Source organism: Acartia tonsa, chromosome 2 (assembly GCF_053477335.1).
Source record: "Acartia tonsa isolate MP-2025a chromosome 2, ASM5347733v1, whole genome shotgun sequence".
Classification (NCBI taxonomy): Eukaryota; Metazoa; Arthropoda; class Copepoda; order Calanoida; family Acartiidae; genus Acartia; species Acartia tonsa.
The window spans coordinates 6,528,448-6,555,600 of record NC_137261.1 but is presented as its reverse complement, the minus strand read 5'-3'; the positions used below and the strand labels follow the sequence as shown (position 1 = coordinate 6,555,600).

The 27,153-nt window shown below is 33.2% G+C and overlaps 2 protein-coding genes across 2 annotated transcripts; one reads left to right on the top strand and one right to left on the bottom strand.

The window, feature by feature from the left end:
* Window positions 1-447: 447 nt before the first annotated feature.
* Window positions 448-17,757, bottom strand: LOC145335326 (NHL repeat-containing protein 2). Its single transcript, XM_080181065.1, has 17 exons — window positions 17,519-17,757; window positions 17,268-17,350; window positions 16,849-16,954; window positions 16,693-16,751; window positions 16,426-16,551; window positions 16,024-16,131; window positions 15,632-15,851; window positions 12,718-12,862; window positions 11,409-11,509; window positions 10,848-10,980; window positions 3,207-3,337; window positions 2,826-2,884; window positions 2,333-2,399; window positions 1,976-2,109; window positions 1,808-1,887; window positions 1,072-1,238; window positions 448-718 (listed from the first exon to the last, which is right to left on the bottom strand). Exons 1-17 carry the CDS (start codon window positions 17,722-17,724, stop codon window positions 574-576), a joined length of 2,070 nt encoding a protein of 689 aa, XP_080037191.1. The 5' UTR covers window positions 17,725-17,757; the 3' UTR covers window positions 448-573.
* A 1,309-nt stretch (window positions 17,758-19,066) lies between these two features.
* Window positions 19,067-27,151, top strand: LOC145335165 (uncharacterized). Its single transcript, XM_080180898.1, has 12 exons — window positions 19,067-19,162; window positions 19,340-19,419; window positions 19,722-19,828; window positions 20,616-20,742; window positions 20,891-22,338; window positions 22,579-22,657; window positions 22,769-22,879; window positions 23,085-23,262; window positions 23,663-23,860; window positions 24,446-24,516; window positions 24,912-24,982; window positions 25,312-27,151. Exons 1-12 carry the CDS (start codon window positions 19,129-19,131, stop codon window positions 26,264-26,266), a joined length of 3,459 nt encoding a protein of 1,152 aa, XP_080037024.1. The 5' UTR covers window positions 19,067-19,128; the 3' UTR covers window positions 26,267-27,151.
* Window positions 27,152-27,153: the final 2 nt, after the last annotated feature.

Sequence of the window (27,153 nt, the reverse complement as noted above, 5' to 3'; positions counted from 1 at the left end):
GGGGGGGGGGGGAAGTTTGTACAGTTATAGGAGATGAAAATTCAAATTTTTCCCTGGCCGTGTGGGCTTGTTTTTATAGTTATCAACCTAATTCTTTTTGTAAGCTCTCTTATATGATTGGATCTACCTGTAAAATTTTGAAAATTGAATTTTGGGACTTTCCCTCTAGGGGCTAGTGGGGCAAAAGACCCCCCCAAACACTAAAATAACTGTACAAACTCCCCCCCCCCTTCTATTAAACATTTTGTAAGGCACTTGATTTATAATTTTTATGTTAATAAATATTACATAAATAGGTAACAATAAGTATCAAAATCAGGAAGACTATCTTTGGCATAAGAAATTGAATTACATTTATAATACATTTCAATTAGTTGTCAAAAGACACAAGGCAGCAAAGGCAAGAGTATTAATTTTCAAAGCAACAATAAAGATATGATAAAGATACTGCTTTTTATTTTGTAATCCTGTCGCTTTGTAGTTTTAGAGTGAATTTATTAATTCCATTGTCCACGTCCACCATGAAGCTTGGATTGGTTGGCCTTTGGGCCATAGAGAACATAATCAGACATCCTAGTTTGTTATTACAGATCCAAGATTGATAATATTAGCATCCAGCTGTTGAGTATTATCCAAGATATTTAGTTCAATTTTGTGAAGGATGGATTTGGCCAGACATAAACCACTTGACTTACTGCACAGATAAACTTTACATCTGTTCCATAATATGTCTTTGTATTTTTGTAAATAAGACATAGAAATTCCTATTAAGACATAGCAATCACATAATCGAACTCGAATTCCGATCAGAATGGCAAAATATTTGTTGGTGCATCCGAAATGACGGATTAATACGAAACGGATTCTGATTAGCACCCCTGAATTCATGGTGGCCTAACCAAAGAATACATTGTATATTCTCTCATGTACAATAATTATAAGGTTAAGACTACTAACAATAAAAACTTAAGTCGCCCCATTTTTCTATGGCAGTAGCCGAAACATCGCTACCTCATTCATTTTATTTTAATTTGATACCTATTTGTATGAAAAATAAAAGACACATTCCTGAGATCAATTTGGATTGTTTTTAGAACATTGGATGAGAGTTTTATTGCTATTGAATTATCTTCATCTAATTTTCCAGTTTTATCCACTTGTACATCGCTGGCGACCTCTAGGTTCCAGGTTGATTTGGCATCTGTGTTCAGCTTCAAGTCAGGATGCTTCGTGTTGAACTAAAATAAAATATAAAATGATTTTTCATACTATTTTATTACCTAGATATAAAAATCTTTAGTAGTACATCTACTCAAGTTTTTTTTTGTTAAGTTACAAATATGAAACCCTTATCTTTTGAATACCTCTTTCTCATGGGAGTAGCTAAAGTGATATATAAACCACTAGCGGCTACGCCCCTAGAAGCCTCTAGAGGCACTTAAGATAGGAAGAGATAAGTCGACCTCATCCCATTTTTATTTTGAGTTGCAAAAGATTTTTAAAAGTATTTTTTGGGGGGAGGGGGGTGAAGACACCATCCCAAAAAAGTTTAAAACCTTCCCAGGACATATAAGAAGCTTCACTGTAAAGGAGAACAATATCAGTTCATCGGTTAGCGAGATCCTTCGGGACAGACAAAAAACGCTTACTACTTTATATAATAGGATTACATTACATATGTTAATTATAAATCATTGATTCTCAAAACTTTTCACTTTATATCAACACTTTTTCTAATACATTTTTTATGTTGTTTTTTTGAGCTACTTATGGACATAATTGTCTTGGTATCTTTGTAAAATTTCACCTTTAATGTTATTTCTTTGTCCAAACACAAAGCTACATCGATTTTGTGCAATACAACGTTATCATCAGAGACTTTTCCGCCTGAAATAACAAAAACCAAACTTAGTTGATTTTTAAAATAAAAATTAGAGGATTTTCTTTGATTATTATAATGTTATTTATCCGTTACCTGGAAATTTTATATCAAATAATTCGACAGTTCCAGCTTGAATATTGATTTGTTTAATACAATGATTGTTTGTGTCAGCAACATATAAAATATTTCCATCTTGAGAAAAGCATATTCCTCCAGGCTCACAAAATCTAAGATCATAAATTAAATAGGTGTGGGAATTGGTTTTGATGTATTACAACTTATTTTAATTTAGGTTTCATTTTATTTTTACTTGAAACTTTAGTTCTAAAACATGTCACTACATAACCAAACCACAGTGAACACAAATACATACTATTAATTACTATTCTATTCTATTACATTCAGGGAAAATATTTTTTTCTTCAGTGAAAATAAAATGTCTAATATTACCTTGCACTTTCAAAATCTCCAACTTCATTTCCAGGTTCTTTACCTGCCAACGTTTCTGTATTATTCTGTGGAAAAATCAAATTACCAATTGCAAAAAAATAGTTTAAAGTACGAACTATTGTTTTTATACTTCAATCATCCTAACCTATTTATTTACAAACTTTTTGTTAAATATAAATATCTTTAAATAGAAATAACAGGAGGCATGTGTTTTGTTTGTCTGTGTGTGTGTAGTAAAGGATCTCACTAACTACTGGACAAATATGATTCTCCTTTGTAGTGAAGATTCAGGAAAGGTTAAGGGATGTTTTACAACTATTTAGGAGAGGGTACCTTCAGTTTTCACCCTCCAAAGAAAAATTACCCCTAAAAAGAGACATGCTCCCTCTGAAACTAAATTTGAAAGTAGAGTGTCGACATACCCCTTCCTTCCTTTCCTTTAAATGCACCTACGGGCGTAGCCAGTAGTAAATAAAAAAAGTAATGATTTCCTTAGGCCCAGTAATTTTTTTAATTTTGTGGTTGTAGGAATCTGCAACAAACAATTCTGACCTGAAAAAATAAAAAACATTCAGCGACATGAATTAATTCAAAGTAAAGACAAAAAAAAACACCAAGCAAAAACATAATTTTCTATTTCTAAACGAACAGCTTCTTAAGTTCATCAAATAGCCCACCATCACCCCACAGGGATTAGACATTTGAAAAACTACCCTTCCCATATTTCAATTTATTAAAAAAAATAAAGGGGGTTTCAATGCATGACATACACAATACATTGTTGCCATTTATCATTAATATTAGATTGTGAAAGAATCAAGTAATCAGTAAAATGAAGGTAAAACTAATTTGGGTAAAAAATTTAATTTTCCACCTGACAGGATTCCAAGCAACAGCAAGAGGATGTTGAAGCTTAGCATTGATACCAGCCCCATCAACATCACCATAGGCAAACAGGTTCGTGGGATCTCTTTCTCCTCCACAAACATTTTTGACTGATCCATCCTGAGCAAAATTGTACTGTTTTAAAAATACCAACAACGAGGAAGAAAAACAATAATTTGGAAATTGTATGAGGGTTCCAAAAAGGAATATTTTTTATTAAAGATTTTGTACAATAATAAACACTAGCGGCTACGCCCCTAGAGGCCTCTAGGACACTTGAGGGGGAGAGAGTCGAATTTGATAACCTAATTTATTATTTTAGATTTGAAAAGATTTTGTAAAAATTTTTTTTGGGGGGGGGGATTTTTTTTCTAGGGGTGATTTCTCTTGGGAGAGTGGTGGTACCCTCCCACAAAATAGTTATCGCCACCCAATGATCAACCTAACATTTATAATGCTTTAGGCTTGATCCTTGATGTCAGTTTGTTGAAAGAAAGAGAAGATCATTTATCAATCATAATCATTGTGATTCTTACATATATATATATACTCGCTCCTTATATATATAGCTTTCATATTGCAATGATCTCTCTTTACTTTCAGAATATTATTATTATACAAATGTTACTCCAAGCAGGCCTTTCTGCATAACTATTATTATATCACTCAACTTCTCCATCTTCGCCGGCTACCTATCTGTTGACTGGCAGTTCCATCAGCCAGTTGCAGCTTCCATCTCCAGGAGTCCTCAGTTCCAGTTGACCAGGTACGGTTGTTTACGTGGTGGCAGTGGTCTCAATTCCCACACCCATCAACCTTTCACCAACTATGTCATCCCTGAAGCTTAAAGCTCCCGAAGTTCTACCAGCAGATGGAGTCACATCTGTTGCATTTAAAGCCTGGAAAAACTCTTTATATTCCTTCCTTGAACAAGATACAATCAACTATCTGTTCTTGACTGGTGGAATATATTCTAATTGGATTGCTCTTGCCGAGTCTAATAATCGCAGGAGAATTCAAGAGTTACACACCAGGGACCCAGACAAACTTAAACTTTCTCGTAAAGTTGGAAATGATTATACTCAAGATGACCTTGAAGCAGATCTTGATGAGTTACTTCTAAAACGAAACTCTCAACTATCCAAAATCATTCAACTAATTGCTGTGTGTTGTCATTACTCTGAACATGATGATATTACCAACCAAAGCACTTCCACAGAGTGGATCATGAACTATCTCCTTCAACACTACAACTTAGAAAAAAAGGGTGCTCATTTTCTGAAAGTCAGTGAGCTCTCCTATAAGCCAGGATCCAACCATCAAACCTTCTACAGAGAATTTAGATCAGCTATTTGTGACAATACTAAACGTAAAGGTCATAAAGTTAAATATTTGAATGAAAAGGAATTGAAAGAGGATGAGGGAATTTCCCCTACCTTTGAAGAGACCATTGTGCTATGGTGCTTAGAAAAAATTGATTCTAGATTACCTATGCATGTCAGCAAAACCTTTGGTCATCAAATGGTTGGTCATACTACTCTTAAAGACTTGCAAGTTCAAATCTTTCAAAGAATTCCAAGCATGATTGAGGATTTGAATGATGCGGAAGCTAATCGTGCCTCAGCTATCAATTCCTCTTCACTTCCAGAGGATTTCAGTCAAAACTTATCTCTTGCTGCAGGACAAATCCAAAGATCTAAATCTTGGAAATCAAAGCGTAAAAACACCTTCTGTCGCATCTGTAAAACTGCAGGAAGGCCTCCAGCAGTGTATGAATCACATTTTCCATCCAGCTGCAGATTGAAAGGTGCTCTTCTTAACTCAGTTCTAACTGAAGATTCTGATCATGATGATGATGATGATCATAACCCTAATGAAAATCAATGACTATCTACAGGTTGCTCCCCTACTACAAATGAATTCACTAGCATAAATTATCTCAACCCAATTCCAAGTCAGATTTTAACATTGTTTTACAACAACAATCCATTTCATATTACTCTGGACAGTGGAGCAACTGTTTCTTTTATTCGCAAATCTTATGCGGATAAACATAACATACCAATCTTGCCAAACAATCAGCTGGCACTACTCGCCGATGATAAAACAAGAATGACATCACTTGGTGAAATTGATATCACCTTACAACGTGGGGATCTAAATGTCAGACTAAAAGCCTTAGTAATGGATAAACTTCAAGCAGATTGCTTTGGTGGTACTACCTTTCATCATGAAAACAATGTGCAAGCTAAAATCCGGTCAAGAGAAATAAAGGTTGACAAACACACCTTTCCTCAGACCAATGAGCTCCTGCACCTGCCAGATCCGCCCTCTAAACTGGCATCAGCTTCAATTAAAGTACCATCTCATTCATTTCTTCAGCTTAATAAGGTAATCTCAATATTACCTAATGGAACCTTAGACATCCCTTTCAATGATAAAAGGCTTCCAAATGAATCACTTTTAGCTGTTCAACCTACAAACAATCCATTGTGGCCACCTCAGATATGTACTGTTAACTCTAACAGTATATCTTACACTAATCATACAGATAAACCACTACTTGGAGACAAGACAACAAAGTTCCTCTGTCTTCTACTAACCATAGATAAAATAGAGCCTAACTTTACAGTGCCACCACCTACATTGAACAGTGTTTCTGAACCATGTTTTTCGGATATCATTCTCAAAAACACAAATAAAGACATCTTACAACCCCATCAACTGCAAAGACTAGCACAAATACACACCATCAATAGTCATGCATTTAATACAGACTTGTCTAATGGTTATAATGGAAATTCAGGTAAATTTCAAGCTGCACTTAATTTTAAGTCTGAACAAATGCCTATTTCCAAGCACTGTCCTGTGCCACTTTATAATCATAAATGTCTAGCACTACAGCAACAGCTTATGGACACCCTTGAGCAACAAGGTGTTCTTGTGGATCCTCAAATACATAACATTCAGGTTAAGAAAGTATCCCCTTCTTTTATTCTCCAAAAAGGTAGAGCAAAACATAAAAAGCTAGAAGAATGCTCTCTAGATGACATTAGGTGGGTTGTTGCCTTCAATAACCTTAATGATGATCTACTACCAAAACCCTCTAAGCAAACTTCTGGCAGAAATGTCCTGACTTTCATTGCTAAACACAAATTTCACATCCATGCAGACCTGTTCAACTCATATTTTCAAATACCCGTTCGTAAACAAGACTGGCAATGGCTTGGAGTGCGTACACCCTTTAGAGGAGTCAGGGTATTAACAAGAGCTGGTCAGGGCCTACTCAACTCAGAAACAGAACTTGATGAATTGGTATCCAGGGTTCTGGGTGATGAGATTCTGAAAGGTTTCTGTTATGTTGAACGAGATGATATCATTGTTGGAGGTGATACTATAGATTCCACTATTGAAAACTGGAATAAAGTCTTATCTAAGCTTAACAACAATAACCTGAAGGTTGCTGCATCCAAAGTTAAGATTTTTCCCAAAGACATTGAAGTATTTGGTCACAGAATCATTGATGGTAAAGTTCACCCATCAGACCACATCCTTACTTCTCTTGGAAAATCTTCCATTGACCAACTAAACACTGTTAAACAAGTAAATTCTTGGAAAGGATTATACAAGACCTTGCTTTCCTCTATTCCAGGTCTTGCTCACATTTTAGATCCTTTTGACAAAGCAGTATCAGGATTGTCATCTAAGGATTCATTTTCCTGGACACCAGACCTTATAGCTTCCTTTAACAATGCCATGTCTCATCTTGGCAATGTTAATAAGTTAAATTTGCCCCATCCATCTGAACAATTAATTCTCATGCCAGATGGAGCAAGAACTCCAGGTGGAATTGGATGGGCTCTTTTTGTCCAAAGGAAAGTCGATGACAAACAATGCTTACTTCCAGTACAGTTTTTCAGTGCAAAGATTAAACCATACATGGCTAAATGGCTTCCTTGTGAAATAGAAGGTGTTGCAGCTTCACTAGCAATAAATGCTACTTCACATTGGATTTTGTCTTCTACTAAACCTACTTATGTCACACCTGACTGTAAAGCTGTTGTTGAAGCAGTAGAAAGAATGAGGAAAGGAAAAATTTCTAGAAATCCTCGTCTCCAGACCATACTGATTTCTATAAATAGAAGACCAGTCACCTTTATCCATTCCTCTGCTAAAACAGGTCAACATATTATACCTGATCATGCAAGCAGACTGGACATCACTTGTGGTTCCAAAGATTGTGCAGTGGAGAGATTTCTGGATGATATACCTGACAATGTTCAATGCATGTCAATGGTGTCCTTAAATGATCTCTTTACTCCCAATAATCCATGCCACATAGCAGCAACAGCCTCAGATAACATTCTGTCCCTTGCTGAAGGAGATCACCTACCTCTAGGTGACAAACATGTCTGGAAATCAATGCAAGAAAATGACAATGATATTACAACCGTAAAAGAGCTTCTAATTACTGGAGATTCTCCCAGGAAAAAATCTTCTCGCATGGTCAAAACCATATTTCGCCATGCCTCCCTACATGAAGGTATTGTGGTTGTCACTGAATCAGACAACAAACTATTTAAAGACTATCACAGAGTCGTCATTCCAAAAGACAAGGTAAGCACCATCTTACAGATGATTCACCTTAAAGGAAATCACCCATCTCTGTACCAAAGTGAAAAAGTGTTTGCTAGGTATTTTTTCTGCCCAGGATTCCGCAACATTCTTACTGAATTCTACAGTCAATGTTTTTTGTGCACCTCAGTCAAAAAGAATGAGAGTCCTAAACCTCCATTCAGAGAACCAGATCCACCAAATCATCCTGGTACTCACTTCAACATTGATGTAATGAAAAGAAATAAACAAATCATATTGGTTTGTACTGACATTTTCAGTAAGTATGTCACTGCTGTGCTCATACCCTCAGAAACCACTGATGATCTTGCTGATGGTATTGCAAGAGTTGTTTCCCCTATCAGAAGATCTCAGCAGATAATTGTTAAAACAGATGCCCACCCATCCTTCAAATCTCTGTTACAATCACCAACCAAGGATATGACAAATGCAGGCATTAAGCTTGTCATAGGTAATGTTTTTAATAAAAACAGTAATTGTCATGTTGACAAGATTATACAAGAACTTGAGTATGAAATTCGTAAATCACACAAAGAAAAAGATATCCTTTCTAACTTTGATGTTGCAAATGCTACATTTGCCCTGAATTCAAAGTTACGACGGCAAAATCTTTCTTCTTCAGAAATCCTATTTAAAAGAGATAACATTAGCAATGACTCAATTGATTTCTCAGATAAGACATTCAGAGAGTCAACAATACTAGAACAGACAAAGCAGCATGATAAAGGTAAAACTATTTCACCTTCCACTTCTATTAAACCTGGAATGATGGTTATGTTTAAACAAAATCCATCAAAACACTCAAGAAGACTTCCATTTCTTGTCATAGAAATAAACCAAAATCTCGCCAAAATAAAGAAAGTTCTGAACTTGGACACAGATAGACAAATGAAACTCTCATCAGTAGTACATGAAGTTAATGTAGAAAATCTCTTCCAAGTTAAATCCTTGTCATTTGGTTCAGGAATTCAAAAGCCTTCATCTGAAATGCACAGACCTGAAACCTTTTGGTCACCTAACAGTCCTCCAGATGACCCCGAGTCTGATATTGAGACAGAAACTCATGACTCCTTAATTCAAACAAATTACAGTTCAGTTTCAGCTCCAATACCAGTTTCTTCAAATATGGATCAAGATCCTGTTGAAGGTAACATGTCAGTTGATTATCCTACCACAGAGGAACATAATGATATGTCTCTTGACCAAGAAACTGAAAAATCAAATGTAAGACCAAGACTCAAAGAAAAATGGATTACCAAGAGAAAAATTCTACGGAATGAAAGAATAACAAAACTACGAGAAACCATTGCGGCTGTTAAAATTCAAACTTGGTATAAACAAAATATCATCAAAAGAACCAATCACAGACACTGCATGAAGTTACGCAATAGGAATCAAACCCCTGAACTCATCAGAAGCAAAAGCTTAAATGACATTTCTGAAGTTGTTTTCAGCAATGATGAAGACTGTAGAATCGTTGATTCTGAGAGCAAAGACACTCTTGATTGGGATTCATCCCCAGAATGTTTGGAACTTGATGATTCCAACCAACAACCTCTAAATATTGAATTCGGCAAAAGCAGCCATGATTTCTCACGTGTTTACAATTTTAATAATGTCTTACCTATCACCAACAAACCTTATGACTTTTCTTCTGTCTTACCTATTTCTCCTAAGAAAACTAAAAAGAAATCTACTTTTAAATACATAAGAAAGTTTATCAGTAACAGGAAGGCAAGTGGGGGAGCTTCTAAACATTAAATAACCAAATAATACCGCTTGAAAATTTTCAAACTAGGTATGGTTCTTAATAAACTGCTGTAGAGTAATCTACAATTAGGTTTATTAATTGATTAAATTGTCTCTTGTCATATCAACTAATTTCATTAATTTTGGTCTCATTCCTTTCAATTGTAAAGTGTTGGTAAAATATTAGTAGTAAATCTACAATTTGTTTTGTCAACATTTCTCATGATTTTAGCTAAATATCAAATAAATTAACAAGAAAGTTAAAGGGCACTTTTGGAAAGTTTTCCAGCTAGGTGTCATGAAACTTTTTTACATAATACATCATTAATTTACTAATCTTTTTAAAATTTTATTACCAAATTCATTTCACACATCAATTAAGAATGCTAATTTGTTAATTCAAACATTAGTAGTGTATCTACAACTGGTTTATTTAACAAATTCTTCACATCAATATTTAAGCACAGATGAATTTAAAATATTTTTAAACACAGTATTTGTTTTTAGCAAACTGTATCAAATAATAAAGAGTAACTATTTACAGTACAGACATCTTTGAGAAGTTTCTCACTTAGGTGACTGTATTGGCAATACAAATAAACAATAAAAACAGATTGACATTGCAAAACATCTTACTCAATTAAACACATCTGTAGTGTTACTACAACTATGAGTTTAATTGACTTCTCAAGGGGGCAGCGCCACCCAATGATCAACCTAACATTTATAATGCTTTAGGCTTGATCCTTGATGTCAGTTTGTTGAAAGAAAGAGAAGATCATTTATCAATCATAATCATTGTGATTCTTACATATATATATATACTCGCTCCTTATATATATAGCTTTCATATTGCAATGATCTCTCTTTACTTTCAGAATATTATTATTATACAAATGTTACTCCAAGCAGGCCTTTCTGCATAACTATTATTATATCACTCAACTTCTCCATCTTCGCCGGCTACCTATCTGTTGACTGGCAGTTCCATCAGCCAGTTGCAGCTTCCATCTCCAGGAGTCCTCAGTTCCAGTTGACCAGGTACGGTTGTTTACGTATAAACCTTTCCGGGACCTATGAGAAGCTACCCTGTTAAGAAGAACCCGATCAGTTCAGCGGTTAGCGAGATCCTTCGGTACAAACACACAGACAGACATCCTGTTATTATCCTTAGTATAAGGATAGGAAAGAAAATATCCATCGTAAAAAATCTCGAAAGTAAGACAAATCTGATTTTATCTCCTACCTTTAAATCAATCTTTCTAATGGTAGAGCTTTCACTATCTGCTAGAAACAAGGCCCCATCAGGTTCATGCTTGGTATCCAAAGTAAGGCCGCTAGGTTGAGCCAATCCAGCTTTGGCAGGATAAGAATTATTCCTTTAAAAAAATCATTACAAATTACTAAGAATTCTGTGTCAAGATTAATATTTTTATACACAAATAGCTCAGCATTAGAATAACAGTAAACTGTAATTCAGCCATAAAGATGAAAAATGTAATATAACCAATAAAAGTTTAACGATCTCGCTGCGTATCTGTATGTTGAATTGTACACCCTCGCCTCACATTCAAAGCAAATACTCAGTGCATTAGCGATTCTCGTTGATAATTTGGCAATGTAAATTACTTTTACACGATAGCTTAGCTGCACTACCAAAAACAATATAACAAATATACATATATATTAGGAATTATCTTAAATATGCGAATTAACAAAATATCAAAGCTTTTCATAGATCCTACTTTAAGAAAAAATAGATGATTTTAGTGCTTAAATGGGACATGGGTGACAAAAAAATATAAACCTATTTTCTTCAGCACCGCTGCCAACAATTCTGACCAATGTTTTGGCTGGATATTGCGCACCTTTCCACCAACTAACATCATCCAGGCAATACAACCATATCTGAAAACAAAATTTTTGTATTAATTTCATAGCAAGAATGGTCATATGAACAATAACATTCTAAAGTAATCTCAAGAGCATATGCTATACAGGGGCTGCTATTCAGCCAATTAATTTCATTTGTAATTAAAGAAAATTAAATATTTTGTTGGAGTAAAATTAGAGTAAAACTTGTTTTTTGGTGTAACTGAAAGGGAAGTGGGTATGAAGGGAAGAAAAAAGGGAAGGGGATTGAGGGGAAATATTAACTTAGAATTGTTTGTCAGAATCGCATTCTCTTTTCTCTGATGCTATAAAATAACATCCGAATAAAAATTCTACATTATTTCTATTATCATCACTCTTTGGAAAAATAAAATAAAATCATTACACATAAAAAAATTATGCAATTCCTATTCATTACACTAAGCACCGTTACTTATTTACAACTAGCTAACAACAATGCAACAAATCAATTACTAGTTTCATTTTTATTGCAAGTTTGCATTTTATTTGCACATGTCCTTGCAATTGCACAATGTTTTTTTTTTGCATCCTGCTAAATACTTGAATTAAGAAATGCATACCTAGATTTGTAAATATGTTCAGTTCAGACATAACATTATTTTTTGATACTGTACAATTAAATATTTTGCCAAAAAAAACAATTGAAATCCATCCATGCAATATAAAGTAATCTGAGATAAAAGCAAAAAGTTTTTATGAATCTTAATAAAGTTGCATCATAGTTAAAGCTATTAAAAGTTTACTAAATGCATTTCAAACAGCAAAAAAATGGAGAAACTTTACTGGTTCAGGAGCAAATACCCCCCTCAACTGCTGAAACTTGGTTGCTACATTAATGTAAATACTAGGGATGATAATCCGAATCTGCAATCCGAAAAAAAACAAGAATTCGCAATCTATGGATTAATCCGCTTTTTTTGCGGATTTTTGTAAGAATCCGAATCTGACCCAAAAATTGCAATCCCAAGAAAATAAATCCCTCTAAGGTAAGGTAAAGGATCTTTTCCCTTAAATGGTGAAGGACTAATTTTGGGAAGAAGGGTAGGATTGTTAATTCACAATAGGTATTAGAAAAATACAGGCAATTGAACAAAAAGTTCTTGGCAGCCCTGAGGTCTGAAGAGACTTAAGGCTGCCTGGCCTTAAGGAGGTAATACGAGGTAAGGTAAAGGATGATGAAGACTGGAGAGAAAAATATCTACCTGATGTATTCCCGCCATTGCTATAGCTACACATTTTTCTGACAGCTTACAGATATCCCATGGTGAGGAGATTTCCTGATCCATTCCAGGTTTTCCTCCCTCCTTATCCTGGCCTTGTTTACCAGTTCCACCGATGGTGCTCACCCTATAAAAGAAACTCTTTATTATTATGTGACAGTGTTTATAAACTCAATCGGCTAAAGTTTGATTCTATTTTAAATTTTAGCTGTTATTTTTAGCATTTCTAGATACAAGAAATTTTTTTTTTGCATTTTTATTTATTTAACATTCCATTCTCTCTTTTATTACACTAAAGATATGCTCAACAACCTATGGTACACTATGTGCCCAGAATTCCAAAATAAAACAAAAACTCATAATTCTGTTAATTTTGCTTCAAATTAAGAAATTTTTTTTTTAAATGAAGGATAATTGATTTAAGTTTTATTTTAGATACCTCAAAATGCTTTAAAATACTAAAAAATTAATAATATCGACAAAAAACACTTATTTAGCTATTTTGACAGTAAAGGTTTAGTGATTTTTAAAGATTTTAAATATATTGAAAACACAGACAGACATACAAACATCCTTTAATTTTATTATAAGGAATTATACTTGTAGCTTAATGATTTTCCATCACCATAATCATTTTATGACTAGTAGGGATATTCCCTGAAAAGCAGATCCTAATCGGTCCAGCAGATAGTAAGATATTTTTAGATTAATCCAGACTGACAGACCGACATATTTAATTATTCAAACGACATTTAAATTCTATTATTACCTCCCCCTCCTTGTTTAATTTTAGGTTTACGCCAATAAAGGACCAATAAAAAGCTACCCTAAAAATTGTTAAGTTAGGGCGTTAAGTCCACATGTATACGAGATCCTTCTGGAAATTAAAACAATTTTCTCGTATGTATTATTATAGGTTTTTGCTTAAATTAAATGAATTATCAATGTTATACTTATATATCAATTGATTTGTTGCAGAGGGGGAGGGGACATTGGGCTGTTTGTTACACTAGTCCCCAAAATCTTAAAATAACGTTTTATTAACCGTTGGTTTAACAACTTTAGGGGCTTTTACTGAATTTTAACGTTTAAACCACTAATTGTAATCTACAGAAGGGGTAATTTTGTGCATCATCATTGGGGAAGTTCATCAATTTATCGGCTATTAACTTATCCCCATAGATCCCTGGATTTGTTGAAATTACTAACTTTAAAAAGGAAAAACGTTAATAACATTTTGTAAAATAATTTTCTATTTTCCTATAACCCATTTTACTGTACTTTTTCATAAAAAAATTTACTTGTTATTGCTGCGCTACGTATAGACAAAACGGTCCTTGTTTTGAAAATAAAAACAAATCTATCACAAATCACCACAAAAGCACTAAGAACTTTAATCCAAAGGCATTGAAATCAAAGGATTGATAGTCTGCAATAGGGCCTTTATCAAGAAGGGAGGGGACATTGGGCTGTTTATCACTTTAGTCCTCAAAGTTTTATAATAACATTTTCTTGTTTGTTTTTTAAGTTGAGTGTCTTAACTTTTCAACCAATAATTGTAATTTACAAAAAAGGTAAGTTTGTGTATCATTATTGGTAATGTACATTAATTTATCGGCCATTGTCTTATCCCTTTAGATCCCTAGGCGTTCATACTCATAGGCTCTATGTATGTATAATATACATTTAATAACAAATTGGTTTAAATCATTTAGTTTCTTTACAAGTTTGCTTGACTCTTTTATTTCTTTAGAGCGTGTATACGGGGTGGATTAGGTTTTAGTTTTATCAAATTGAAACATTTAAGATGATATTCATTTGATTTAAAAAGAATGTTGATTGATTAGAAGCAACAGGTTCTATAACATAGCTTAAATAAATGTTTCTAGGGGTGTGCATGGGGGGTCTCCTCCCACCCTCCAGGGGTGGGGGGGGGGGAGGGGGCATGGATATCCTTTAGAGACTTTAAGCAATAAGAATAAGGGATTGTATAAAAAAAATTGCATCGAGAACTATAAATATCACGATAAAATGATTTGTAAAAAAAGTTATTTCAATTCGTCTTTATTATGTAAAAGTTGCTATAAAATGGGTCCGACCGCTCCTACAAAAATGGGAAAAAAAAATTTCAGCTAACGAGGCCGCCAGTGAAACTAACGGGATTCATTTACTGAGTGCCTTGATTAAACATGTATAAAGGTCTGATATGTTGCCTCGTTAGCTGAAAAAAGATCAAACTATTTGAAGTTGCAAGTAATAAGACAAAATATTATAATTCCTGCTTCTTTAGGGGGGAGTGCTTTGACATCAATTTTTCATGAGTTTTAGAAGTAAACGTATAAAAATTAATTTAAAATCGTATAGTATATTCAATAAGCCTTCAAAAAAGGTATAATATATTACTGTAGCTCAATTTTTGGTAGTTTGACGATAATTTAAAGTTTGCATATAAAATGTAATTTCAATAGTCAGGCTTTATTACAAAATCCTAAATATCTAGGTAGGCTACTTCAAGAGGCTATAAAATCATAAGTAATTGATATTTTCACCTCTTGCTTTGGGAATCCTTCTCAAATATGACAAAGATTAACCTTAAACTATAAAATTGGTCAATATCCAAAATTGCATTTTTTGGAATCTTGGAGTTTTTGCATTGCCTGGGCACATAGTGTGGTATTATCCTCTTAGGAAATTTTTTTTTCAATTTTGAAAATTTAAGTAACCCCCCCCCCCTGAACAACTCTAGCCGCAGCGCTCGGCCCCCTTGCCTGCTTAGCCGCAGCGCTCGGCCCCCTTGCCTGACTAGTCGCAGCGCTCGGCTCCCTAGCCTATAACCTAACCTAAACTAAAAAAGTTGCTCGTTGAAGGGGGGAGGTTAACTAAAAAGTTAACTTACATTTTTCTTTCAATATCAATTTGTCTAATAAGATGATTATCAGTATCAGCTACCAAAACCAGGTGCTGTCCAACACCCGCAACACCCTGGGGATTGTTAAAGGTTGCTGTGCTGAACTCTCCATCCGTTGAACCCCTGGAAGATCCTCCGATTATATGTAATACAGAATTGTTTGTTTTGTCTATGACTATAATACGATGGTTTCCACTATCTGATACAACTAAAACAAAAATTTGTTATAGGGAAATGAAAAGAATAGTCTTTCTTTAATTTAGATTTATTAAATCAATTTACAATTAGGCTGATAAAACGTGATTATATATTAATGATCCCCCCAACTGGGACTTCCTTGCTTCCACTTTCGATATGATATAACTGTTTTTATAGCTCACCTAAATAATTTTCGACAATGCAAATTTTTCCAGGATATTTTAGACTAGATCCTGTAACTTTACTTTGAAGACTTCTTGGCAATTTATTCTTGGTTAGCTCTTCTTTTTCTAAATCAAATAGAAAAGTTTACAAATACTGGGAATTAGGGGAATATTCACAAAATGATCCATTTGTCATTAGAATCTTACCAAAAAAATATTTAAAATCTAAAGGTATATTCAAAATATTAAAACGTTCCATCCTTGCCATTTCTTGCGGACACACAGAGGGACATTAGATTTTAAGAGTAGCCTCACTAGGTACTTAAAAACATTTTTAGTAATAATTGCATTAGAATAAGGTCAGATTTTTCAATTAACATGCTTTGTGTTAGTAGTTCAATATCTTCAAACATTACATACCTTTAAAATACTGAATAGCGACAGAGACATATTCAAACAAAAATTCCGAATGTCCCTCTCCAATAAAAACATGTATAGGTACTCCGGACGGTGATAGAATCAATAAAGTTGGCCAACAAGTCACGCCTGAAATTAAAAGTTTTAAACAGTATAAACTTTTGTCTATATATATCAATAATCAGAAATATTATTGCCATGCCCTTCCCTTCCATGCTTGTAAATTCTAAAGAACCTAAACCTACTAGCTCAAAGATATAATATAAATACCTAAATTATTCCAGAGTAATAAATCCACATCATTACAAACAGGATGTTCTATTTCATACCTAAAACATAATTTTTTGAAAATAAATTGATAACAGATGAAAATCATTCTTTTTTTTCGTTAAAAATGAGTAAAAACGAATTAATTTGAATATTTACCTTTTGATTGCATTTTCAAGCTGAAACTCAGACTTTTCATTTTGAAATTTAGCACTATGAACACCTATCACAGCCAATCCTTCAGGAAATTCTCTCTCAAGCTTTTCTATAAAGGAATAAAAGGTTGAAAATTACCTAACTTTTTTTAGTAGAACTTCTCTTTAACTACTTTGTCCATCTCTCTCTCGATCAGTCCTTCAAATCTAAAGATATTTCCAAGCAGGACCAGTAAAGGCTATTAAGGAAAATTCCATTTGCGTAAGAAATTATCCTTAACTAAAATACTAGATGAACTCCCATGTATCTTAGTATTACCACTATAAAAACCATCTTTTCCTGTAACATATATTGGGCACACTTAAATAGTCACACATGTCGTTATTTTGGGTTTTTATTGAGTTAATATTATCTTTAATCACCTAAATCTGGAAGAATGTGCATACAGTTGATGCAACAGTAGGTAAAAAAATCTACAACAGTGACATATCCCTGAAGTGAATCCCTAAAAAATTAAGATGGTATTAAATAAATTATTTCATCAGAAAATGTTGTAGGTTTTGTTTTCTTTCATTTCATCGAAATGAAATATTAATTTTAGTAAAAGTATATTATTATAACATAGCAAGGATATTCTTCTATGACAACAAAAAAATAATTGACTAATCTTTACCTAGAAATGGAAGAACTTGTGTTAAACCAGGTTAAATGTTCAGCAAACTCAATTCTTTCCTTTGTTTTGCTGAACTTGTCTAAATGATATGTTATGGATCTTGAGATGATATCTTTTCTAATATTGCTATTTGCAGGATCCTGGAGTTTTGCCTGAACCTCTTGACAGGCCCAATATAAAGGCATTATTACGCCTTCGTCGTCCATTTTTTTTATCTAAAAAACAATATCGTCCCATTATTTCAACAAATACAATTTAAAACACTGTAACTTTAAAGCCTCCCACCTCTTGATCCTCCACCCCAAATTAAAGTGATAAAAAAAATTGAGATGGGAGAAATCCCTTTAGACCAAATACCTAAGTACATAAGTAAGAATTTCCAAAGTGAATGAAAATAATGTGTATTCCATCTGGATGATTAATTACACTGCCCGCTAGTAACTATGAATGGTCATTTCCGCTGTACCTACCTACCTATGTAGAATATATTTTTACTAAACTTCCATTAGTTCAACACAATTACGTTTAATAATAAAGGCGTCATCATTTTAAGGATAATGTTGATAACATAGACAAATTTTGCTAACCATTATGTGCAGCGCGGGTAACACCCTTTTTAAATAGCGGCGCGCACTATATATCATTCCACGGAACTTCAGCACATTAAACATATGACACTATGCAATTATGTAACAACTTCCTAAATAAACCTTAAATCAATGATATTTTAATGGACAAAACTTTGGTACATACGTTTCCGGTCATCGTGCGTATTTGTTTATGAAGACTTTTCAAAATTGCACCATTCGTATTACAAATACAGCTTTTAAACACAGAACAATATATATAGACCTTCAATAACAAGTTTGACATACAAATTTTTTATTGCTATTTCTTTTTGCCAAGAGAATCATTTTTCGAAAAGACGCTGTAAACATGGTGGCACATGGCTTCATTCTACATAACTTGTTTTTCTATGATTGGGCGAGTTAGGGCGATGTTAATTCTACCTGCAACTTGTTCTTTAATTTTCGTTGTGTGCTTACTGCATATGGACCTATAGAGGACATTATACTCCTGACATATTTTTCGGTGTACGAACCGTTGATTTTATTTCTGGGATATTTTGTCTGTCAAGTTTTCATCCCTCTTACAACCAAGTTTATATATTTACAATTAGTTACGCGGCAACTGCGCACATAAGTTCAAAATTTGTTAGGGTCTTTCAACTTTTGAGAAAAAAATCATTGATATGAATTTTTTTATATTTTTTTTTGTTTTAGCCAAGGGTAATTAATCGTAAAAATACAATAAAATTTTTTAAAAAACATTTTAATCAAATTTTTTGGTGTACCCCATTATCTAAAGGTCGTCGTTGCAAGGCGGCTATTCGTCAGCATAAGCTTTGTAATTGTAATGCAAAGAATGGAGAATTACAAATACTTTCTAAATCTACATCAAAACAATACTAAGTCATAAATGGAGGCCTATTTCTATGCATTTGCAATTACATGAAATATATTTGACAATATTTTAAATAAAGTTATTGTGTTTTAATAAGGTTTTATTAATGTATAAACGATTATTTTAGAAGAATGTGATTTGATAAAATGATTGAAACTAAAATTCCTGTATTACCCCCAGGTTTGTTACAATAGTAATTATATATAATAACTATTTGATTTAATGATCGGTATCTTAAGTAATATTTGTACCAAATTATTCTTTCTCTAATCTATAGCTAGCTAGAGATAGAAAATGTTTATATATTAAATTGCAAATATTCGTTAAATTAGCTAGTTATTACAAATCTTATTTTAGATTTAAAGGGGGACACACAGTATATCCTAACTTTAACAATAGATGAAATATTATGGGAGCTAGAGTCACAACCTGTTCAGGTACAAAGGATCGAAATTATTATTATGGCTATATGCCTCCTTAAGTAACAGAAGTATTTACAAACTTCAAATAATTTAATATGATGGATTTTATATACAGCTGCACTTAATGGTCCAATAGTTGTACACATGCATTAGGTACTGCTGAAACCTTTGCACATGCACACACCTTCATATTTCCTTATCTCAACTTTAAAGTTAGAATAATAATTATATTAGACTCGTCTTGAATCAAAAATGCTTTACATTATCGATAAACATAGACGTAAATAATGCAATTTGATCAAACTCATTTTTAACAGGTCAAAGTTAGTTGGTGGGGTGAAAGCCAAAATGAAGGTCAAATATTTACTCCAGTTGATGTGGAAAACTTCACGAAAAGCAAAATTGGAGATGTTTTATTTGTAAGGTAGTTCTTAAGATTTAATAAATCAATTTAAATTTCAGGTGTGTTCTAAAATGTGTTTTCTATGGGGTTTTCTTGTATCATTAACAATTTTTCCCTATAAATACCAAAACAACAAAAAAAATTCATTTTGGACTTAAAAGCCCAACGCGTTAAGCAAAATTCAAATTAGTAAATTTTAAAGTGTTGATCATTCCTTACTGGTTTGTAATCAGTGGCGTGTGGTAAAGGTGGGTGGGTTAAAAGGGTGTATCAACTAGTGATGGCAATCCGTCAAATTTTTGGGCCGGATTCGGATTCCGGATTCTTTAAAGAATCCGTCAAAAAAATGGCGGATTCCTTGCGGATTCCGGATTCTAGCAGTATTTTAAAAGGATTAAAAAAAATAAGTGCTACACATGTCCTAAAAATTAATGCTCTTGGTGTTCTCTATAATTCACTTTCGATAATCGAACCAGATTTTAAAAGATTTTATATGTAATGATGGTAATCTTTGCCTTCAAAAAGAGGCAGTTGAAAGAAAAAACTCAAGACGCTAATTTCAATTAAGAATCCGGAATCCGCTATTAAAAAACGGATTCCGGATTCGGATTCCAAAATTGGCCCAAAAATTAGACGGATTCCGGATCCGGATTGCCAACCCTAGTATCAACACCCCCCCCTTAAATTTGACATATGAAAGGCCTTCCTTCCCATTTTTCACCTTCTAATGGTTTCAATTCCTCCTGGTGCGGTCTTCTGTTTCCTTTTAAGATTTATAATTTATTACCTATAATAGTAATTTACTTAGGTACGAAGTAAAAACCAGTGCAGCTAAGTTCACCACTTACCTCAAAGATGCAAGTCCTCTCAAAGTTGATGTCATAAATATTGATGATCATGTAGTTGGATCCTCTCTTGTTAACAACTTGGAACAGGTACAAAATTAGATTTAGGATTCTTTTATATCTTTACAATAGTAGAATTAATATGAAACTATTTAATAACTTTCCAATTCCTTCTTAATTTTTTATAGACCTAATATTTATTGTACTCCAATTTTGATAAATATTTATTTTATTTTAGATTACAGAATCATCATGTGGCTTTGAGGGCTACTATCCAGTTGTTAATTCAGGTACCAAGGAGATCATTGCCAACCTCAGAATCCATTTTCTACTTCAGACAATAAAGGACTATCAGGAAAAGACCAGGTCCAAATCAGCTTCGTCTGTTTCTAATTCTATTGGGACAAGAAGAATGATAAGATCTAGAAGTAAATCATCCAAATCTCCCCCTACCAGGGGAAGAAATCCCAATAGGGTTCAGTTCTCCGAGGGAAGCAGCCAATCGGTTTCTCCCATACGTAACAGAAATAGTATGAAAAAATACAGCCCTGGCAAGAAATCCCCCAAGAAAACAACACCCTTGGCCAATTCTATTGTTACAGAACTGCTGAATCAGAGTCAAGAATTAAGAAAATCAATGCAAGAAAAGTTGGATTCTAATTTTGGAGTACCTCAAACTAGGAAACCTAACTATCCATCTTTTGATTTCCAAGCTGAATCTAGATACGCTCCAAGAGAAGCAATTCCTTCTTGGAACCTGCCTGTTGATAGAATGAGAGTTTTGGCCTGTGTCTCTAAGATTGAAGTTAACATTACCTCGGTACAGATAACTCCGGTTGTCATGGAAAAAATTAACAAAGATTTGAAATCAAAGCCCAGAGATTCGACAGCACTTTCATTTTTTGTCAAGTTTAAATTACCAGGAGATAATGAAGAAACAAGTTTGTGTACCAGAAAAACCAAAGGGAATCTAGCGGAATTTCATGAAAAACGAACCATACCAATAACATTTACTTCAGACACCCTGGAAGAATGGTGGAACTATAAAACTGATTTTAAGATTTATTCCCGGCATCTAGGACAAAGAATTCCACTGCTTATTGGCGAGGCATCATTAGGTATGAAATATATTCTACTTCATGATCGATACACAGGCGGAGCTCCACTGTCTTTACCAGTTTACATTTCTAACAGCTTGTACAGAGATCTTAAACTACCACCGAAAACAAGTGAAATTGTTGGCAATATTCATCTTTCAATTCAGCTATCATATCGTGGTAGCGTAAAAAATAATCCTGCCGTAAAAAATGCTTGTTCTGGAAGCGGTAATGCTAAAGAAGACGAAACATCTGATAATTACACAGAGAAGGCTCCTTCTGAACCTGAAAATATTGAAGGTTCTACCTACAGGAGCACAACAGAATCAGTTAAACAACCGTCCACAAGTGCTCCAAGGGAGAGAATAACAATCACCAGCCGACCACGACCAGACAGTAGTACAAAAATGCAAATCTTCAAAGACACCCTGTATTTAGAAATGCGGGTAAGTGTCACAGATCCCTATGACGTTTTCCATGTAAAACACAGAAACCTGGATCTTTGTGAGGGTCAGGTTTCCCAGGGACAGGATCTGGTGATCACATCAGTGCTTTTTCTACCTGGCGATGATGGTTCTATTCATAATAGGTACATATATTAATTGCATTACTTCACTACTTTAATAATTTAATTTTCACAAATTTTATTCTAAGTAAGCTAAGGTAAAGTGATCTGAAAATCTTTTTCCGTATTTTCCCCTTTCTTGCTGGAAAAAAGGGGGGGGGGGGGGAATAAAAGCTTTTTTTGCACACCCTTTGATTGCAGCGTTAAATCTTTACCGTTCCATCTGCTTGATAGTACACCACTATAAAAAAAATATTTTTTTAGATTGATGCTTTCAAGGCTTTCTCAAAACTTCCTTATTTTGCAAGTTTGGCGCAAGGATCAGCTTCTTGGAATTGCTAAGGTAGGTACCTATCAAAATATTTGTCCCGTTTTAAAAAACCTTGATACAACAGTTTTTATGACATAACCGTATTTATTAGTATGATATATTAAACATTTTTGTTGGTTTTAGATTGGCACAGAACCTATTCACGAAGTGTTTAAATCTGGCGAGATAGAGAGTGACAAATGTCGTACTTTTTATGATGGTCTCTTTGATGTTGTCGATATCTTTGATGGACAGGTAAACATGAATCTAATCTAGATATTTGTCTATTCGTTGTTATTGTTGATTTGTTATTTGAGAACATGTTGAATTTTTCGAGCCTTAAAAGGAAGAAACTTTTCACTTATTTTTTTTTAATCATTTTACCTCCAAATGGCGTCCCCAAAGTCTAAAGATTATATTAACATTTTATCATATGTGTAGCTCTTAATTCTATTTTTAGAAAGTGACAGAACTGAAGATAAAGGTCCGAGTTGGGAACGAAGAATATATTGAGCCGCCAGATTTATCCAGTAGCAGTACCTTATGCCAACAACAGGCAACCAAAAATGACAAAGAAACTCAACATACGGATGAAAAGGCTACCATTGACTGTAAAAGTGTTCAGACTTCATTTATCGGTGAGAAAAAAAAACATTTTAAAGAATTATTCAATCTTATTTGAAAATTAAAATTTTAGTGCTCTTATCCATATCTACTTTGCATATAAGGTTAATCCGACCGGTTGTATGTAAACCACTCTATCTTCTTTTTATTGTTTTTTAAAGTTTGTAGGTTCCTATATATTATTTAGGATACGCTGGGATTGAACAAACATACAATATACACAAAAATGCAAGTTTCATTAAAAATTATTTGTTCGTGTGCTTAACAATAACGAAACAGAATGTTGATTTAACATTATAAATAACTATTAATTACTGTATTTAACCAAACTGATACCTAAATGTTTATATTTTAGGATAAATTAAAAGGAAGGAAAACCATAAAACGTCCCTATACTTGTTTTCTCCTTTTTAGATAGCGAAACCAACAAGAATGAGATCTCCGAAGATTCCGCAGATGTTAATGATAACAATTGCGATATTTCCCATGATGAAGTTATTGAATCTGATTCTGAAAATAATGAGACTGATTACAATAATACCAATAATAGTACTGTGAATGTTGAAATATGTATTGAAGAAGCTAGAAATCTGCCATATCTCAGAAACAATGGTAAATTAATTTTTTAAATTTAACAGGGGTGTATATTCTGCACAAGATTTATTTTTTTCCCCTGCTACAAAATTTTTTATTTTTTTTCCCTCCTAGATTTTTCTTAAAAAGTAGGGGGGGAAATAGAAAAATATTTAAAGAACTCTATATTTTATTTATTTTATCCCTCCTACCACACATTTTTTTAGTTTTTTTTTAACCAAGGAGTGGGGCGAAATGGAAAAAATGTTTTCAGTTTTCTTAATTTTTACATTTTTTCCCCTCCAACCACTTATTTTTTATTCCCCCCCCCCCCCCCTGAGCCGGGGATCCCATGCAGAATATACACCCCTGAAATTTAATTAAAATACCTATATATTTTATAAAAAAAAAATATGTAACAGTTTTTCTTTTGTTCTTTCTGTTTGTACATGATAGGACAGCTATTTTTTTTCATTTAAATAGTAATAACTTTTTATGAAAACTATTTTTTGTTGTCTGCTTTCGATTGCAGTGAATAATAATATGCTAATAATATTTTTTTTATGTATATGAATGCACTAATATTTAAAATCAATCATGCATACAATCAAGATTTTTGTTCAGGAGAAAAAGTAGAGCCCCAGGTTTACGCAACACTTTTGGAACACACCAGTAAGCTAGCAACTCCTGTTAAGGTTAGTCTATGTATTTGCTCAACAAGATTTTTTAAAGGAGGATGTCTTTTTCTTTATCTCAAAAATATAATGGCACCTTAAACAACAGAAGTTAATCGGCGGATTCCCAAACAACAAATTTTTTTAGCTACTTCATTGTTTTTTCCATTTTTTCTCCTCCCTGGGGGGGAAAACTAGCGGGACAGGGAATGAAATCTTTTTTTTTGCAGTCTAAGGAAAGATAATGAATCTTTTGCAGAATATACATCTCTGGAAATTACATGATAAATCCTTGTTTTGTATTTTTTTATTTTCTTTCTGCAAAAAAATGTGAATAATACGATGCAATAAGAAACTATTAAACCTCTAACTATTTTCAGCAATGCAATATGAAAGATTAAAGTTATTAAATTAAGGTTGGTACCTGCCCGGTGTGGAATTATGTTGTTTCAACCAAAATTGACATCGAATATATTAGAAATCCTAGGTAAAGTTTTAGTAGGTAGTATTTCTTGCTAGAAAAAAAAATATTCAAAGTAACATATCTATTTTAAAGCTAGAACTTGCGCAAATCTACTTTGAACCTTCTTTAATGTTAAATGATTTTAAAATTTGAATTTAAATTGCTTACCTAAATCAATATGTGAACACTCTTAACAATACTTCACACAATTTAAAAAAATTTAAGTTACACTACTGTTTTTTTTTTACAAAATTATTTGTACTCATGTTGATTAGTTGCATTATTTTAATCAAAATAAAAAAACTTCTCTTAGTTCCTTTTGTTGGTGATTTCAAATATTATTTTTTTTTCAGGAAATACTTGATTCTGAAAGTATGGCATTTTCGCGGTGAACCCGACAAAGATTGCACAGACCCTGAGAGAGACCAAGTGCTGGGCTACGTTGCTGTTGACCTTACACCCTTGAAATTGACCGCTTTCACTCAGGTTTCTGGCTGGTACAACATTACAGACTGGCTAGGTAAGTGCCGGGGCCAGATGAAGCTTTCTGTAACCCCGTTGGAGTCAATATTACGGAACCAAGAATGTTATACTTCATTTGCTCTTAACCTTCAACAAGATGAGTTTAATGATACTAGTGTTTGCGTTGGGAACAATGATGACGTAGATTATTTTGCAAGTGGTCATTATACAAATTATCCCTCACATTTAATACCCCACCAAGAGTTAATGATTAGATCAAGACACAAATCAAATCCTGATTTATCCTTGATATCTGAACCATCTCAGATAGGATCTAAAGTTTATAGGGGTCCAAGCGAGTCCTACTGGAGAGCACCACAATCTAAACAGGTGGATCCTACTGAAGCCAATAGTATATCCATGCTTGAGCGCACTCTTAACAGTCACCTTGCTGAATTAAATCTGCTTACAAACAAATGGATACAGCAAACTGAGGATAAAGAAAGTGATAATCTTGATGATAGCACCAATAAAACATTTACTTTAGACGAGGCAGATAGGAATGATTCTGTATTACTTATTGAAACTGAAAATGAGGACTTGCATGATTTACAAACAGCTGAACAAGTAGTAAATAAGAATCTAGAAAATCTTCGAAATTTCATGAAGCAAGGAGCTGGCCTGATACCTGAAACTGGAAGATCGTCAGGTAGAACTTCCCATATTTCAGAAGATTTGCCAAGAGATGATCAACCAAATTTGATGGATTTAGGCCTGGTTCTTGAAGATCTTGAACATATTCTTGACTTAGAAACGGATAGGTCACAAGAGAAGAATCAAAATTAAAGTCAAGAAAATTAATAAAGTAAAATATTAAATAATAACTTCTATTTGGCATAACCATTAAGCTTATTTCTTTATCTATTTATTAAGAATAGTATAGACAAGAAGGTTTTTTTTGTAATTAAAAGAATTTAATAAGTGCAGATTATTTCTTTACACAAAAAAATCCTCAAAGTTATTTATGTGTATTTAATGATAGTTTAGTACATGACCTTCTGTTATTTATATTGTAGTTTGACGGTTATCTATATTGTGTAACATATATATCAAAACTTATGACACAAAAAAGGCATTTAAAGAACTTCTTTCTTAAAACAAAGTACCTGACACTTTTTACCTCACTTATATAAAAGATTTACTTTATGATTAACTAGTCCATTGACAAAATTCTGGATCTCAAAATATTACCTAAGCAACATTTCCGTCCTTTCTGTAACGTGTTCCATGGAAATTAACATAAGATAAAAGAATGGTATAGTCCAAAAGTAGCACAGCAATAACATGGTATGCATGAAAAAATATCATCAAAAATCTTAGCAGTAATTGCCAATAGATCCCTGAATACGGAAATTAGTGGTTTTAAAAACCATCAATATACCAGGAAGTTATACTACGAGCGAAATTTTAAAACTAAGATGTACAGACACGACTTAATTGTAGATTAGCTGCGCTTAAAATACTTTTACTTTTATTCTTTTTAATTACCTAGTTTAAATGATTAATATAACCAAGCTAAAAATATATTTTCCAAGTTAAGAAAGTATTTATATATTGTATTGAAGTAATGTAAATTAACTATTTTTATTAAAACGTAAATTTTTTTTATTTATGTAACTTTGTGTACTTAAAAATCTATTAAATGTTATTAAAATCTTTTGTAATTTCAGAGA